We start from the raw sequence: 11483 nt of genomic DNA, 5'->3' as shown, positions 1-11483 counted from the left end.
CGGATGCTACCCAATGTGACAAGCCACTCCTAAAATGCATATAAATTTTAAATTACATAATGAGAGTGGGTGTAATGGAAACTAATTGGTGTTCATACCATTTGTTATTTTATTAATTTTTTCAAAGTTCTTTTAAATAAAAAAAATAGAGTAAATGAGATATGAATTACGTATAAATTTCGAGAAATAGATGTACACATCATCTTGAAGCTGTCCTATTTTCTATTCATACTCTTTGAAAAATAAGTTTATTCTATAGTTTTTATCTATAATAAATGATCCAAAGTTTATAAATGATGTGAATTCAATCAAAAAATATATATATAATATTTATTGTAATAACAGGTTTTAAAACGCGCTTGTAGTAGGGAGAGGTTTCTACACTCTATTTCACCTTTCAACCAATGTGGGATCTCACGATCCACCCTTTCGAAGGCCAACATCCTCTCTAACATACCGCCCGGTATTTGACTCTAATATCATTTGTACCAACTTAAGTCCATTGACCTTTCAACCAATGTGGGATCTCACGATCCACCCTTTCGAAGGCCAACATCCTCTCTAACATACCGTCCGGTATTTGACTCTAATATCATTTGTACCAACTTAAGTCCATTGACCTTTCAACCAATGTGGGATCTCACGATCCACCCTTTCGAAGGCCAACATCCTCTCTAACATACCGTCCGGTATTTGACTCTAATATCATTTGTACCAACTTAAGTCCATTGACCTTTCAACCAATGTGGGATCTCACGATCCACCCTTTCGAAGGCCAACATCCTCTCTAACATACCGTCCGGTATTTGACTCTAATATCATTTGTACCAACTTAAGTCCATCACTAGCAAATATTGTCGCTTTAGCTCATTATGTATCGTTGTCAGCCTCACGATTTTAAAACACGTCTATTAGAGAGAGGTTTCCACACCGTTATAAGAAATGTTTCGTCCCTTATATAACTGATGTGGAATCTCACAATTCTCCCATTGGGGCCCAACGTCCTCGTTAGCATACCACCTGATGTCTGGGCTCTGAAACCATTTGTAACAACTCAAACCTATTAGCATGTATTATCCACTTTGACCCGTTACGTATTGTTGACAGCCTCACGTTTTAAAAACACGTCTACTAATAAGATGTTTGTACACCATATTGCGAATACAAGGCATATGTAGGAGGAGATTGATGCATAATTTCAGATGTCAATAGATACAAAATGGAAGTAAAAATACAAAAGAGTAACTAAAAAGGAAGGGTTTTCCATGAAGAAATTGAGAGGCAATCACCAAACTTGAACTCAGCTCCCACTGGAATCAGCAATTCAAGTCCTGCAACCCATATGCTCAAGAAACTTAGTGAGGCTCGAGTGTTTAGCAGCCCATTGCTCAGCCAACTTTTGTTCTTTGGCCTCTGCATCCTTTCTCAACCCTGCCAATTGTTCCTTATACTCTGCTTCAATCCTCTCCAAACCAACCTTCTCTTCTTCTCTAAGAGCCTTCACTTTCCCTTCAACCTCCTCCATCTTTACACGAATCCGGGACGCCTTCTCCGACTCCAATTGCAACTCTTGTCGTCTTAACCTCCACGCCGTTTCCTTCTTGTGCGCTGCCCAAGCACGGTGCCCTTCATCCAGCTCTCGGCAGCATTCCACAAGCTCCGAAGCAAACAGGCTTCCACCACATGATGCCATTGACATATGAGGTGCCAAATTGCCCAACACAAGAGGCATGTTTTCTGGGATTCTCTCTGGCTGTTGCAGCCAAGGGATGGGAGAGTAGGCTGGAACTGTGGGGGACGACAGTGTTAAGGTAACCGATGGGGAAGGCGGTCGGAGCGAAGAACCGCCGCTGGAGTTCGAAAGCCAAGGAGGAAGAGACGGTGGCGGAGTGGATGAATCCGTTTGAAGAAATCCCCCATTGGAAGTGGCCATGAGATAATTTTAACTGAATAGTCTTACAAACGTACACTCACAGCTGAGTTGAAGGCTCCACATTTATTAGTTCCCCACAGCCTTCCTCTTCATAGCATCTAAGAAAGGATGAACATCAAGAACTTATGATAAGAAGACGACAAAACTGAAACAAATTTCAGGTAAAAGACAGACTAACACAGCAATCAAAGCATGACCCATTTTACATTTCAGATCAGAAGCTGAACTAATGAAGTAATGAAGAACAAAGCAGAGATAAGCAGTGATAGAAACAGGAAGAACCCATTAGAGCATCACCAAAAATTGTGCTACATCCAAGAGAATTCAGCATAAAAACACATGGAAACCAGAAAAGAAACATAAAAAGATGAAAGGTGAAAGAGAGATGAGTGCATACACTGGTAGTGATAAGTACAAGGCTCCTCAGCCAAACAGAGCCCAATTCAGTAGAAACAAACAGAGAAAAAGAAACCCAATTCTGTAAAAGCCCCCAAAAGGTGAGAGAAGTGAAGGGCGTGGGTGTGCTGTGCTGAAGGAGAGGGAAGAAAAGAGGTTAAATATATGGAAGAGAGTGATAGAGAAGGGGGTGGGAAAGCCACAGCCACAGCCACATCCACAGCCACAGCAGGCATTAACTTTGGTTTAGTCACTGTTGGATATATATGTATAAAGGCAGAGGGGACGATTGAGACAGAGCGAAACAGGTGAGGATCAGAGCTGCTGCAGCGCCAGAAAGAGAAAGGGAAGGGGGGAAGGGGGGAAGGGAGTGGGTGTTGCTTGGCATTTAATGGTGCAGAAAGCTTTAAGCTTGGTTTCAGCGCTTAACCTGCACCCACCCTCCATTCCACTCATTCACTTCTGTCCCAATCAAAATTCTCATCAAGGGTTTAGTTTCAAATGTAATTACTTTTCTCATTCGTAATAGTAATCAGAGAGAGAGAGAGAGAGAGAGAGAGATGGAGGATAAGGAAGCGAATGGGAATTCTGAAGGCGGCGAATAAGGCAAAAGAAGAGCAGAGAGCGTCCACCGGGTCCGAGAGTCAGAGTGAGGATCGCGGAATCCTTGCGGTGGCCCCCCGAGAAGGGGAATTCTGAAGCTCTGACGTCAGCAAAACAAACCCTAGAAAATGAAATTGGAATTAAGAGAGTGGACTGTAGTCCGGGTTTCGCGGCCCGAGGCGACGGACTTTGATGGACACTCCACCTTTCTTATCTGCTACTCCTCCTCCTCCCTCCTCCTTTTGTCAGTGATGCGTTACGTCTCTTTATCTTTCCATCTAAACCCTTCTTCATCACTTTCTATCTAATCCCCCATGCAATTTCTTCATCACTTTATTGTCGCGTCAAAAAAGCTCTCATGTCCCATCCTATTTTTTCTGGTACGAAACCTAAACGGTGGAAAAAGCTGCTTATTACGATAACAAAATAGAGAATAAAAGGTTTCGATTTTTTTTTCTTTTTTTAACAAAGAAGACAAAATAAAATAAATAATAAAGGAGAGTGGGATTTGATGTTTCAAAGCTGCCGTGAAATTGAGGGGGATCCTCTCTCTTTAACCCAAAATCACTCTCAGTCTGCAAAACCCGACTTAACACTGAACCATTACCACCTTCAACACTGCCTGCGTTCTCGAAAGGGTCACTCACATCCGCCGGGAAACCGCCACCGCCGGCCACCATTATTAGTGCATTTTATAATATACTGTTTCACCGTTATACAGTCAAGCCGTCTTAGCTCAGCCGGTAGAGCGCGTGGCTTTTAACCACGTGGTCGTGGGTTCGATTCCCACAGACGGCGTTTTTTTTTTTAATAGGAAAAAAATATATATATAGAATTGGTATTTGTGCTATAACTGAGAATAAGGCCTAGAGATAGGGTGTTCTAGACGAGCCCCAGCCCCAGCCCCAGCCCCACCCCAGTTGCGGTTTGGTGTGAACACGTGGAATTTGTAGGGGGATGTTTGGTTTTAAAAGTCCCCACCCCCACTTTAAGAACTCCCATTGGAAGTAACGATAGGGCCAAGAAACAAAATCCGGTTAGAGATTCTTTGTTTTTATTTCCTTCTCTCTTTTTATTTATAAATCAAAACATCTAATTAAAAGTATTAATATTACCGATTTAAGTCTAATTCAATTAATTAAAATATATGCATATTATTAAAAAAATTGTAATAACATGCGGCAAAGCCATTTTTCATTTAGTTCTGAAGCCCTGATGACTAAAATGTGTGTTTGAAGCTGGATTCATGAAACCTGATGAAATGACTTCACACACGGCTGTGGAGGGGAAAATACAGCATATACAGAAAGAAGAGAGGCGTATTTGCAGGATGAAACATGTGGTCCAACAAGGGGATGATGATTTTCCTGAAGGGGTGTGGGTTTACATTCAATCAGTTACAAAGCCCAGAACACAAACCTTGTATCTCAGAGTTTGACGCATTTGGGAGAATATACGTCCCGGATTTGCCGTTGCTCGAGCACGTCAGATTCAACTGGTTACCTACCTGATGTGACTGAAAACCAAAGATGGAAATTTGGAAAAAGGTTAAATGAAAGGAGTTGGTATAAACCTAAAATTTCATTTCAGAATCAATTCAATAATCAAAACAAAATATATATTACTTTTATGATTTCTTAGAGTTTGAGTTTTTATCTCATACAAAGATACGTGAATTTCCGCACGTCAACAGAATTGAGCTAGTAAAACCAGGTATTTATTATTTAATTCTCAAATTTCAAAAGCCTCTCAAAGATCAATTTAGTGGTTTTCTTAATTAAAAAATAAAATTGGTATATATATATATAACTAAATACTCACTTTATAGCTTAAAATCATATTATTGTGTTAAATTAATTTTTTTGGTAATTATATTTTTATTTTATTAATGAAAAAAAAGTCAATTTATTAGTTGCATTCTTAGTTTTTATATAGAACCAATGAACCAACTAATATCAAAATATATAAATTTATATCAATAAATATTAATAAATTCAAAAGTATCGTTTTGCAAATTTGTACCAACATATTGTCTTAGACTTGCCCACTGTTATCAATGTTTAAAATTATCTTCATATAAATTCAAGCACCTGACATAATTTTGGAATGGCCATGGCTATGTGATAATAATTTATAGTTTTATGTTTTTGAAAGTTAAAACCCACTTATGATTTCTTCTTCTTTTCTTTTTTTTTCACCTTGCTAAATATACTCGAATTCCTAACTAAAGTTCAAAAATAAAAATAAATCTTGAAAATCTTTGTTTTAGGGCTCTTAAAATCCCGATTAAGAACTAGATTATTAAGTAAAGAATCTATGAGAAAACTAGTTTTTCTTTTTTCTTTTCTTTAGGGAACAAAATGACTATAAAATAGGCCTTAAATAATTGTTAATTAGGGTGATGTATGAAATGTTTTAGAAAATCCTCTGTTGTAAGGAAAAACCAAGGAGAAATGAGAATGCAGAAGGAAAGATTACCAAACAGTATGTAGGTTCTGAATTACAGCTCCATTTCGAAGTAGGAACGCAAGACAAATAATGGCACCAAGAGCAATGACGGTTTGCATCAAATCCTCGACGAAGTAAAACCAGGCCAACGGTGAACCTGGAAAATAACGTCTCAGATCAGTTTCAAAATTACATCATCTTGCCAAAATAGGTCGACAAGATGGGTATAATCTCAATCACTTCACTTCTTTGAAAGAAAGAATCTTTTACTTCTACTATCAATAAGAAACCTGGAAGTAAAAATCTACAACCAACATTGAATCTGAAGTTGTATTATACACATTCTAACTTCATCAAAATAATCTTTCTGAAACATGAAGATGCAACTATGCAATGACTTTGGTCTCATTTCATGAGTCCAGTTCTAAGACATTAGAAGGAATTAAGTATTCAGATCATAGAGTGAAGGTGTATTTCCTCTAGTTGACAGCCAATTACTTAACGTTCCGGAATTGCAGTGTAGTTATTAGGTAAACAAAATCGACAAACAGCGTGGAGTAAACTAACAACTTTTCCAAGATCATTCCTTCCCTAATTGCGAAAATATGCATCTTTCTGAAGATTATTATCGTTTTTTTATAACTAAAGAAGTTCCATGGGACGCTGAAATATTGTTTAACCATCAAAACAAGATTTTGTAACATCAAGTTCATGGTTTCTTGAGATATCTTGGGTTAAAAATAAAAAAAAAACAATCTCCTATACCTTGTGACTCCAGTTCTAATTTTGTATGCTCTCTAAATACAATTGGATAAAGGCAGCACAAATATAGAGTGAATTGCTTACCCGGCAATCAGAAGTATTAGCGAAATGATCCATAATACGCATTGATATATCTTGAATTTATGTTCGACGGGGATGGAAGAATTTGTTATAGAAGTATATCTTCGGCTAACCCATCCAAACTGCGGGCGAATGAGAAATACAAACCCCAGAAGAAATCCAGAAATAAATCCTCCAATATGAGCAAAATTATCAACATGAGGAAGAATTCCTACTGCCAAGTTGATCGCTATAATGACCAACAGAGTAAGAAGAGCTGGTACCTGAAGGGGAAAAGAGACCAGAAAATGCAACCAAGCTAAGTGTCAGGATTCATCAGAAAATTTCAATACAAATGCGGCTTGAAGAGTACCTTATTAGAATATATCGTCCAGTTAGTGATGAGTTCAGAAAGCATTCCTCCGAGCAACCCAAACAAGGCACCAGAAGCCCCGACAGAGATGTTTGACTGGATGAACAGAGCAGACAACAGACTCCCACCAAATCCCGATATAACATATAGCAAGCCGATCCGTACTGTAAGACATTCACAAAAGAGTTGGTTAAGGGTGGAAGGCCAGTGAATCCACTATATATAAACATAGAATAATCCATGTCTACGAAAACAATAAACAGAACTCTTGATAAAGTGGCCAACAATCGAAGGTCGCCTCTTAAATAGGTAGGCATTTCAGGGAATAATTCTGCTACCAACACCAGAAAAGAAAAGGAAAGAATGATCAAAGGTACGTACTAAATCCAAATTCTTGTTCAAGACGAATCCCAATGACTAAGAGACTCAACATATTCGCCAATAAATGAAAAACACCGGCATGTAACCAATTACACGTGACGAGACGCCACAGTTGGTCTCCATGAACCACTTTATTAACTTCTAATGCACCCATACTCCGTAGCCTGAAACACAAGCAATAATTGGTTCAGTGGACAATGCATAGTTCACTTGAACGACGAAAAGTTCAAGATGTAATTGACACAAACAGAATTCCGGAAGAAAAAAACTATGAGAATGCAGTGAAACCAACTTACGTTAAAGATGAAGGTCCAAGCAGAGGATTTTCTTTTAGGGGCTGGAAAGAGAATCTACCCAAGAATCGAGCAATACAAGTGACTGAATTCTTAGGGCAATTATTAACATACATGGTGATAATGAACATAACAATATTGGCTATAACAAATGACGGAATTAACCAAGAGATCCATTTCTTGAATTGCTTGACTTCCCTGTAAGCAATTGAACCCGACGCTTGCAACGACTGGGCATCCACCTCTACAGGATGTATTGCAGTACCTTGCCGGGAATTGACCATGATTTGAATATCCGAAGGGTGATGTTCCGCCATTGAAGCTCTTCTCAAATTAGAGAGACAAAATAGGATGAAACGATGGGATGAACTTGATCAACAACTCAAAAGAAAATAAAAAACGACGAAAGAAAGAAGAAAAAAAAAGTATATATATTATATATTAATTAAATAAAAAGTTTACTTAAGAAAGTGAAAATGGTCGACAATGATAGAGGCTTACCAAGTCATAATTTGAAGGTGCAAGAATCAAAGGCCACCTACCATGGCGGCTTGAGATACATGAGAGACGCCAAATTGTTCATAACGAGAGATGGCTCGTGTTACAAGTCTCTCAGGCGAAGGATCTTCTTTCTTTGGTTGCTCAAGTTATCATACAGCAATAGTCCATTTTGCAGGGGCCAATTATCAAATCCCAAAGAGGAAGAAAATTCAGAACCCAATTAACTTCGTTTTTTCGTCTCCTTTTCCAATCAATCAAACAAGAAATGAACTTTTCACATGTTTACAACTATAAGAATAGCTATTCATTTCAAACATAAACAAAATTGTCAAAATAATATTAAATATAACATGCCGTATAATGTTTACATACTGTACTCTTCAATACTTCAATTGCTATTATGCATCTGTAAATTCTTGGCTGTATGATTAGTTGCAACAAGGGGACACCTCAGATCAGGCGGTTGCAGTTGAGCTAGCAACTCCAGTTTAAGAAATTCAACGATCAGAATCTTCAAATAAATTGGTTGACCTACTCTGAATGAGAAGAATCAAAGTCAGTAATACACATAAAATAATTAATTCAAAGATGGTTGTTATTTGTTTCATAAAATAATAAACCATAAAAAAATAAATTAGTGCTAGAAGGGTCTACTGAAGCTGGTTATTATTTGTCTAAAGTTGGCTGAAAAAATCAATTCCCAATACAAAAGATGTCATCTAAACTAGATGAGTTGAAACAAAACAAAGAGTCTGGATCCGAGACTGGGCTTCGGCAATCAGGGTTTTATGATTTCAATGGTCCAAAGTCCAATCGGCCTGTGGAAAGACTATAAATCTGTATGCTTAAGCTTAATTTGCGTTTTTTATTTTGAATGATTTTATGATCATTGTTGTTTTTAATTGGACATTCTCTAAGAAGGCCACTGCTTGGGCATTTTGGGCGGCAACCCAGAGGGCATTCTTGACTCTGTAATCCAACATGATAAGCGAATAAGCAGCCAATAAAATGTTTATATCACTCACCTCAACTTTTGCTAATTCTGTATATACTTCCTCTACTTTAAACGGATGCATGAGGTGAGGCCCCCATGTCCCACCGACCTTCGAAAAAGTCAGGTCGTCAAACAGCCATCCTTCCTGACTTTTCACAGAGGCCCTTCACAATATATGCTTTGTTAACTCTCTTTGGATACTAAAAAGAGCACCTGCAAATCTTCCCAATGCTCATGACAATAGAGCAATGGATTGCGTTTGATGAACCAGTCATGACGCCTTCCTCACCTTTTGCAGCGATAGCTACCGTCCACTCTTGTGCGCTGGACTGCTTGCCATTTTCATCAGCTGCTTCATCGGCGTCGTCTTGGAGATATCTTTCCCCAGTGCCTGACATCTTGTCATGAACTCAGGTTGGATGAATATAAACTGAAACCAACGCAAACATGCCAAGTGAGCCTTTACAGTACAAACTGTCAATTGTCTCCGTTCTGTTTCCATTGACTGAAATTATCCGTCTACAAGTTTTGCCTAGAAATGACAGCATGTAAACTTCATAAATAAACACTAGCATTTTCTATCCTAAGAGAACCATTCGCATTTGAAGCCGAATTCAAACTCTCACCAATCTGGCCCAAAGAAACTTAAAAAATAACAGAAAATTTTACTTTCTCATACTGCAGTTCTTAGCAATTCAAGATTAAGGTACAGAAGCAACGTTCAGATTCAGGCCTCCGTGCATCAACAATTTGACAATTCTTATTGAGTGCTAAACTAACAACTATAAAATGCATGGTTGCAAGCTATCAAGCGTTTGTCATGCAGAAAAATCTGCAAGTAACCTACAAGAACACATAGATAAATCCTAATCTTCTGGACTACAAAAATACAAAGAGAATCAAGCTTCTAGAGCAAGAGCCATGCAAAACGCCAAATTCTTTTGAAAGAAAAGTGAGTATAGTACAAAGAGAATGAAAAAAATTTCGAATACAAAAGTGGGAAGAGAGCCGGAAACATCACATTCATCGTTTGCACAAGATCATCAAGCTACAGCAACAACTTCTAGACTAAAGTTCTGGTTTCGACTTAATAAACATAGTAAGAAATATTGCTTCACAAAGCGAATTAGGAAGCTCTATATCTTCGTCTCTTCCAGTTTACCTCAAAGTCAAACAAGCTGAGAGTAAACTAGCCTTGCTCGACGCTGCAGACACTATCATTTGTATTTGAACAAAATAAACCAGGCAATCTCACTGATGCAACTACTAGAACAATCAAGCAAACCGAGAGTAAACTAGTTTTAATCGATGCCGCAGATACTTGTGAATTGACAATTGAACAAGAAATCAAACAATCATCGACGCAACCACTACAAACTGAAAATAGTTCGCTTCCAGGAAATAATAAGAAAGAATGGAGCAGCAGCGATAAGGAAAGAAGCGTCGCACCTTAATCGACGATGGCAACTAGGGCTCCGCTACAGAGAACGAAGACAAGAGTAGTTGGTTCTTGATCGACGGTCGAAGATGACGATTGAGATCAAAATAAGCCTCGGTTTGATTCAATTCTCTCCAAGTCCTTGTCCCGTTTCTCCGAACCGCGCGGAACAGGAGGGAAAGATTGCAAATATTTTTAATAAATATTTTTATTTATTAAAAATATAAGTGGCGCGCAACTTAGCTTGTTTCATGCATCGAACCGAATGTTTGCGCGAGTCACCGCCGCGGGATGGTTTAAAAAATAATCGAACCCGGTTCGCACCTATCCCCCAATTGCGGGAAATTTTAAAAAATAATCGAATCCGGTTCGCACCTATCCCCCAAATGCGGGAAAGTTCAACCAGGTCAAACCTACGATGGACGTGCACTTCACTAGAGACTTCTTCATCTTTCCTCCTTTTTTTCCCGGTATTCTCTCTCTCCGCCGTACAAGTCCGATCTGTTCCACGTGCCAACACGTGCGTGACTTGTGGTCCCTATCCACGTCCACACGCACTTTTAAGCCAGGGGTATTTTAGTAAACCTGCATGCTTAAAGCAATTAGAGCTGACTTAATTGGACACGTTGCGCTCTGTGAATGGAGGAGACTCGAAAAGGCGAGTAGGTTTCATATGTTTATTAAGAAAATAGGGGGATTATTGGTAGTTTTTGATTCGGGCAACTGGCTGAGCCAGTGCGATCGGAATCAACGGCTGGGATTCGTCTTCAACCTCCGACTTCTTTTTAGAAACTTTTGTAGCTTCAGGCGAACCAGCTATCACTGCTAATTTTCTTTACAGAGACAAAAAGTTTTTAGTCGAAATTCAATTTCCCCATCGTTCTCTTGGCTTCTACATCCTTCTCTGTAATCCAGGGTTTCTGTGAGGTACGCATTTCCATATAGTTTTTGCTTCAATGAAAGCAAAGCATATTAAGTATCTCTACGGTTTCTGTGATCGTTCTCCTCCTGCGCACGTTTGAATTCATTTTGACTATTGGCGTCTTCATTTGAATAATAGATCAATTTAGTTTCTATTATCGCTACCTGATTGTGCTCGAGCTCTTTTAATGACTAGGTGTAAAGCATTCACTAGGAGTTAGTCTTAGTTATTTATCAGGCAAGCTAGATTCTGGGATGCTGTAACTCAAATTCTGTGGATGTCATCAACGACCTGGTAGAGTTTGAACATTTGAAATTTGGATTGCTGAGAGTTCTTTTTTTTTTTTTTTTTTTTTTTTTTTTTTTTTTTTTTTTTTTTT

The 11483-nt window shown here is 38.5% G+C and overlaps 3 protein-coding genes and 1 non-coding gene across 8 annotated transcripts in view; 2 read left to right on the top strand and 2 right to left on the bottom strand.

Moving 5' to 3' along the window:
- Positions 1-1116: 1116 nt before the first annotated feature.
- Positions 1117-3131, bottom strand: LOC111791488 (transcription factor AS1-like). The gene is made up of 2 exons (XM_023672860.1): positions 2331-3131; positions 1117-2031 (listed from the first exon to the last, which is right to left on the bottom strand). Exon 2 carries the CDS (start codon positions 1931-1933, stop codon positions 1325-1327), a length of 609 nt encoding a protein of 202 aa, XP_023528628.1. The 5' UTR covers positions 1934-2031; positions 2331-3131; the 3' UTR covers positions 1117-1324.
- Positions 3132-3657: 526 nt separating this feature from the next.
- Positions 3658-3730, top strand: TRNAK-UUU. The gene has a single exon. It is a non-coding gene; the product is annotated as a tRNA-Lys (tRNA).
- Positions 3731-4098: 368 nt separating this feature from the next.
- LOC111791483 (RHOMBOID-like protein 1) lies at positions 4099-10358 on the bottom strand. 5 transcript variants are annotated; one of them, XM_023672854.1, is made up of 10 exons: positions 10194-10358; positions 9907-10007; positions 8776-9174; positions 7751-8286; positions 7253-7573; positions 6957-7120; positions 6576-6739; positions 6227-6486; positions 5411-5537; positions 4099-4448 (listed from the first exon to the last, which is right to left on the bottom strand). In XM_023672854.1, the coding sequence occupies exons 5-10, from the start codon at positions 7564-7566 to the stop codon at positions 4326-4328; spliced, it is 1152 nt and encodes a 383-aa protein (XP_023528622.1). In that variant the 5' UTR covers positions 7567-7573; positions 7751-8286; positions 8776-9174; positions 9907-10007; positions 10194-10358; the 3' UTR covers positions 4099-4325. The 5 variants fall into 5 exon arrangements, with proteins under 5 accessions (XP_023528622.1, XP_023528623.1, XP_023528619.1 ...); XM_023672855.1 differs by lacking the exon at positions 9907-10007 and having other exon boundaries at positions 8776-8908; positions 9034-9174; XM_023672851.1 differs by lacking the exon at positions 9907-10007.
- Positions 10359-10911: 553 nt separating this feature from the next.
- Positions 10912-11483, top strand: part of LOC111791479 (scarecrow-like protein 9) — a 3553-nt gene continuing 2981 nt past the window's right edge. The window contains exon 1 of the mRNA XM_023672846.1: positions 10912-11109. The gene's annotated coding sequence lies outside the window, so the exon portion shown is untranslated. The remainder of the gene's footprint in view (positions 11110-11483) is intronic.

This window comes from Cucurbita pepo, chromosome LG03, assembly GCF_002806865.2.
Source record: "Cucurbita pepo subsp. pepo cultivar mu-cu-16 chromosome LG03, ASM280686v2, whole genome shotgun sequence".
Classification (NCBI taxonomy): domain Eukaryota; kingdom Viridiplantae; phylum Streptophyta; class Magnoliopsida; order Cucurbitales; family Cucurbitaceae; genus Cucurbita; species Cucurbita pepo.
Note: the sequence above shows the minus strand (reverse complement) of the source record. Positions and strands in the feature narration are given on the sequence as shown.

Excerpts from the sequence above, each read along its gene's own strand:
- LOC111791483 (XM_023672854.1), bottom strand. The coding sequence starts at position 7,566 with ATGGCGGAACATCACCCTTCGGATATTCAAATCATGGTCAATTCCCGG. Across the intron at positions 6,487-6,575 it reads GGACGATATATTCTAATAAG|GTACCAGCTCTTCTTACTCT; the intron begins GTACTCTTCAAG and ends TTTCCCCTTCAG. Across the intron at positions 5,538-6,226 it reads CTAATACTTCTGATTGCCGG|GTTCACCGTTGGCCTGGTTT; the intron begins GTAAGCAATTCA and ends GTTATTTTCCAG.
- LOC111791488 (XM_023672860.1), bottom strand. The coding sequence starts at position 1,933 with ATGGCCACTTCCAATGGGGGATTTCTTCAAACGGATTCATCCACTCCG.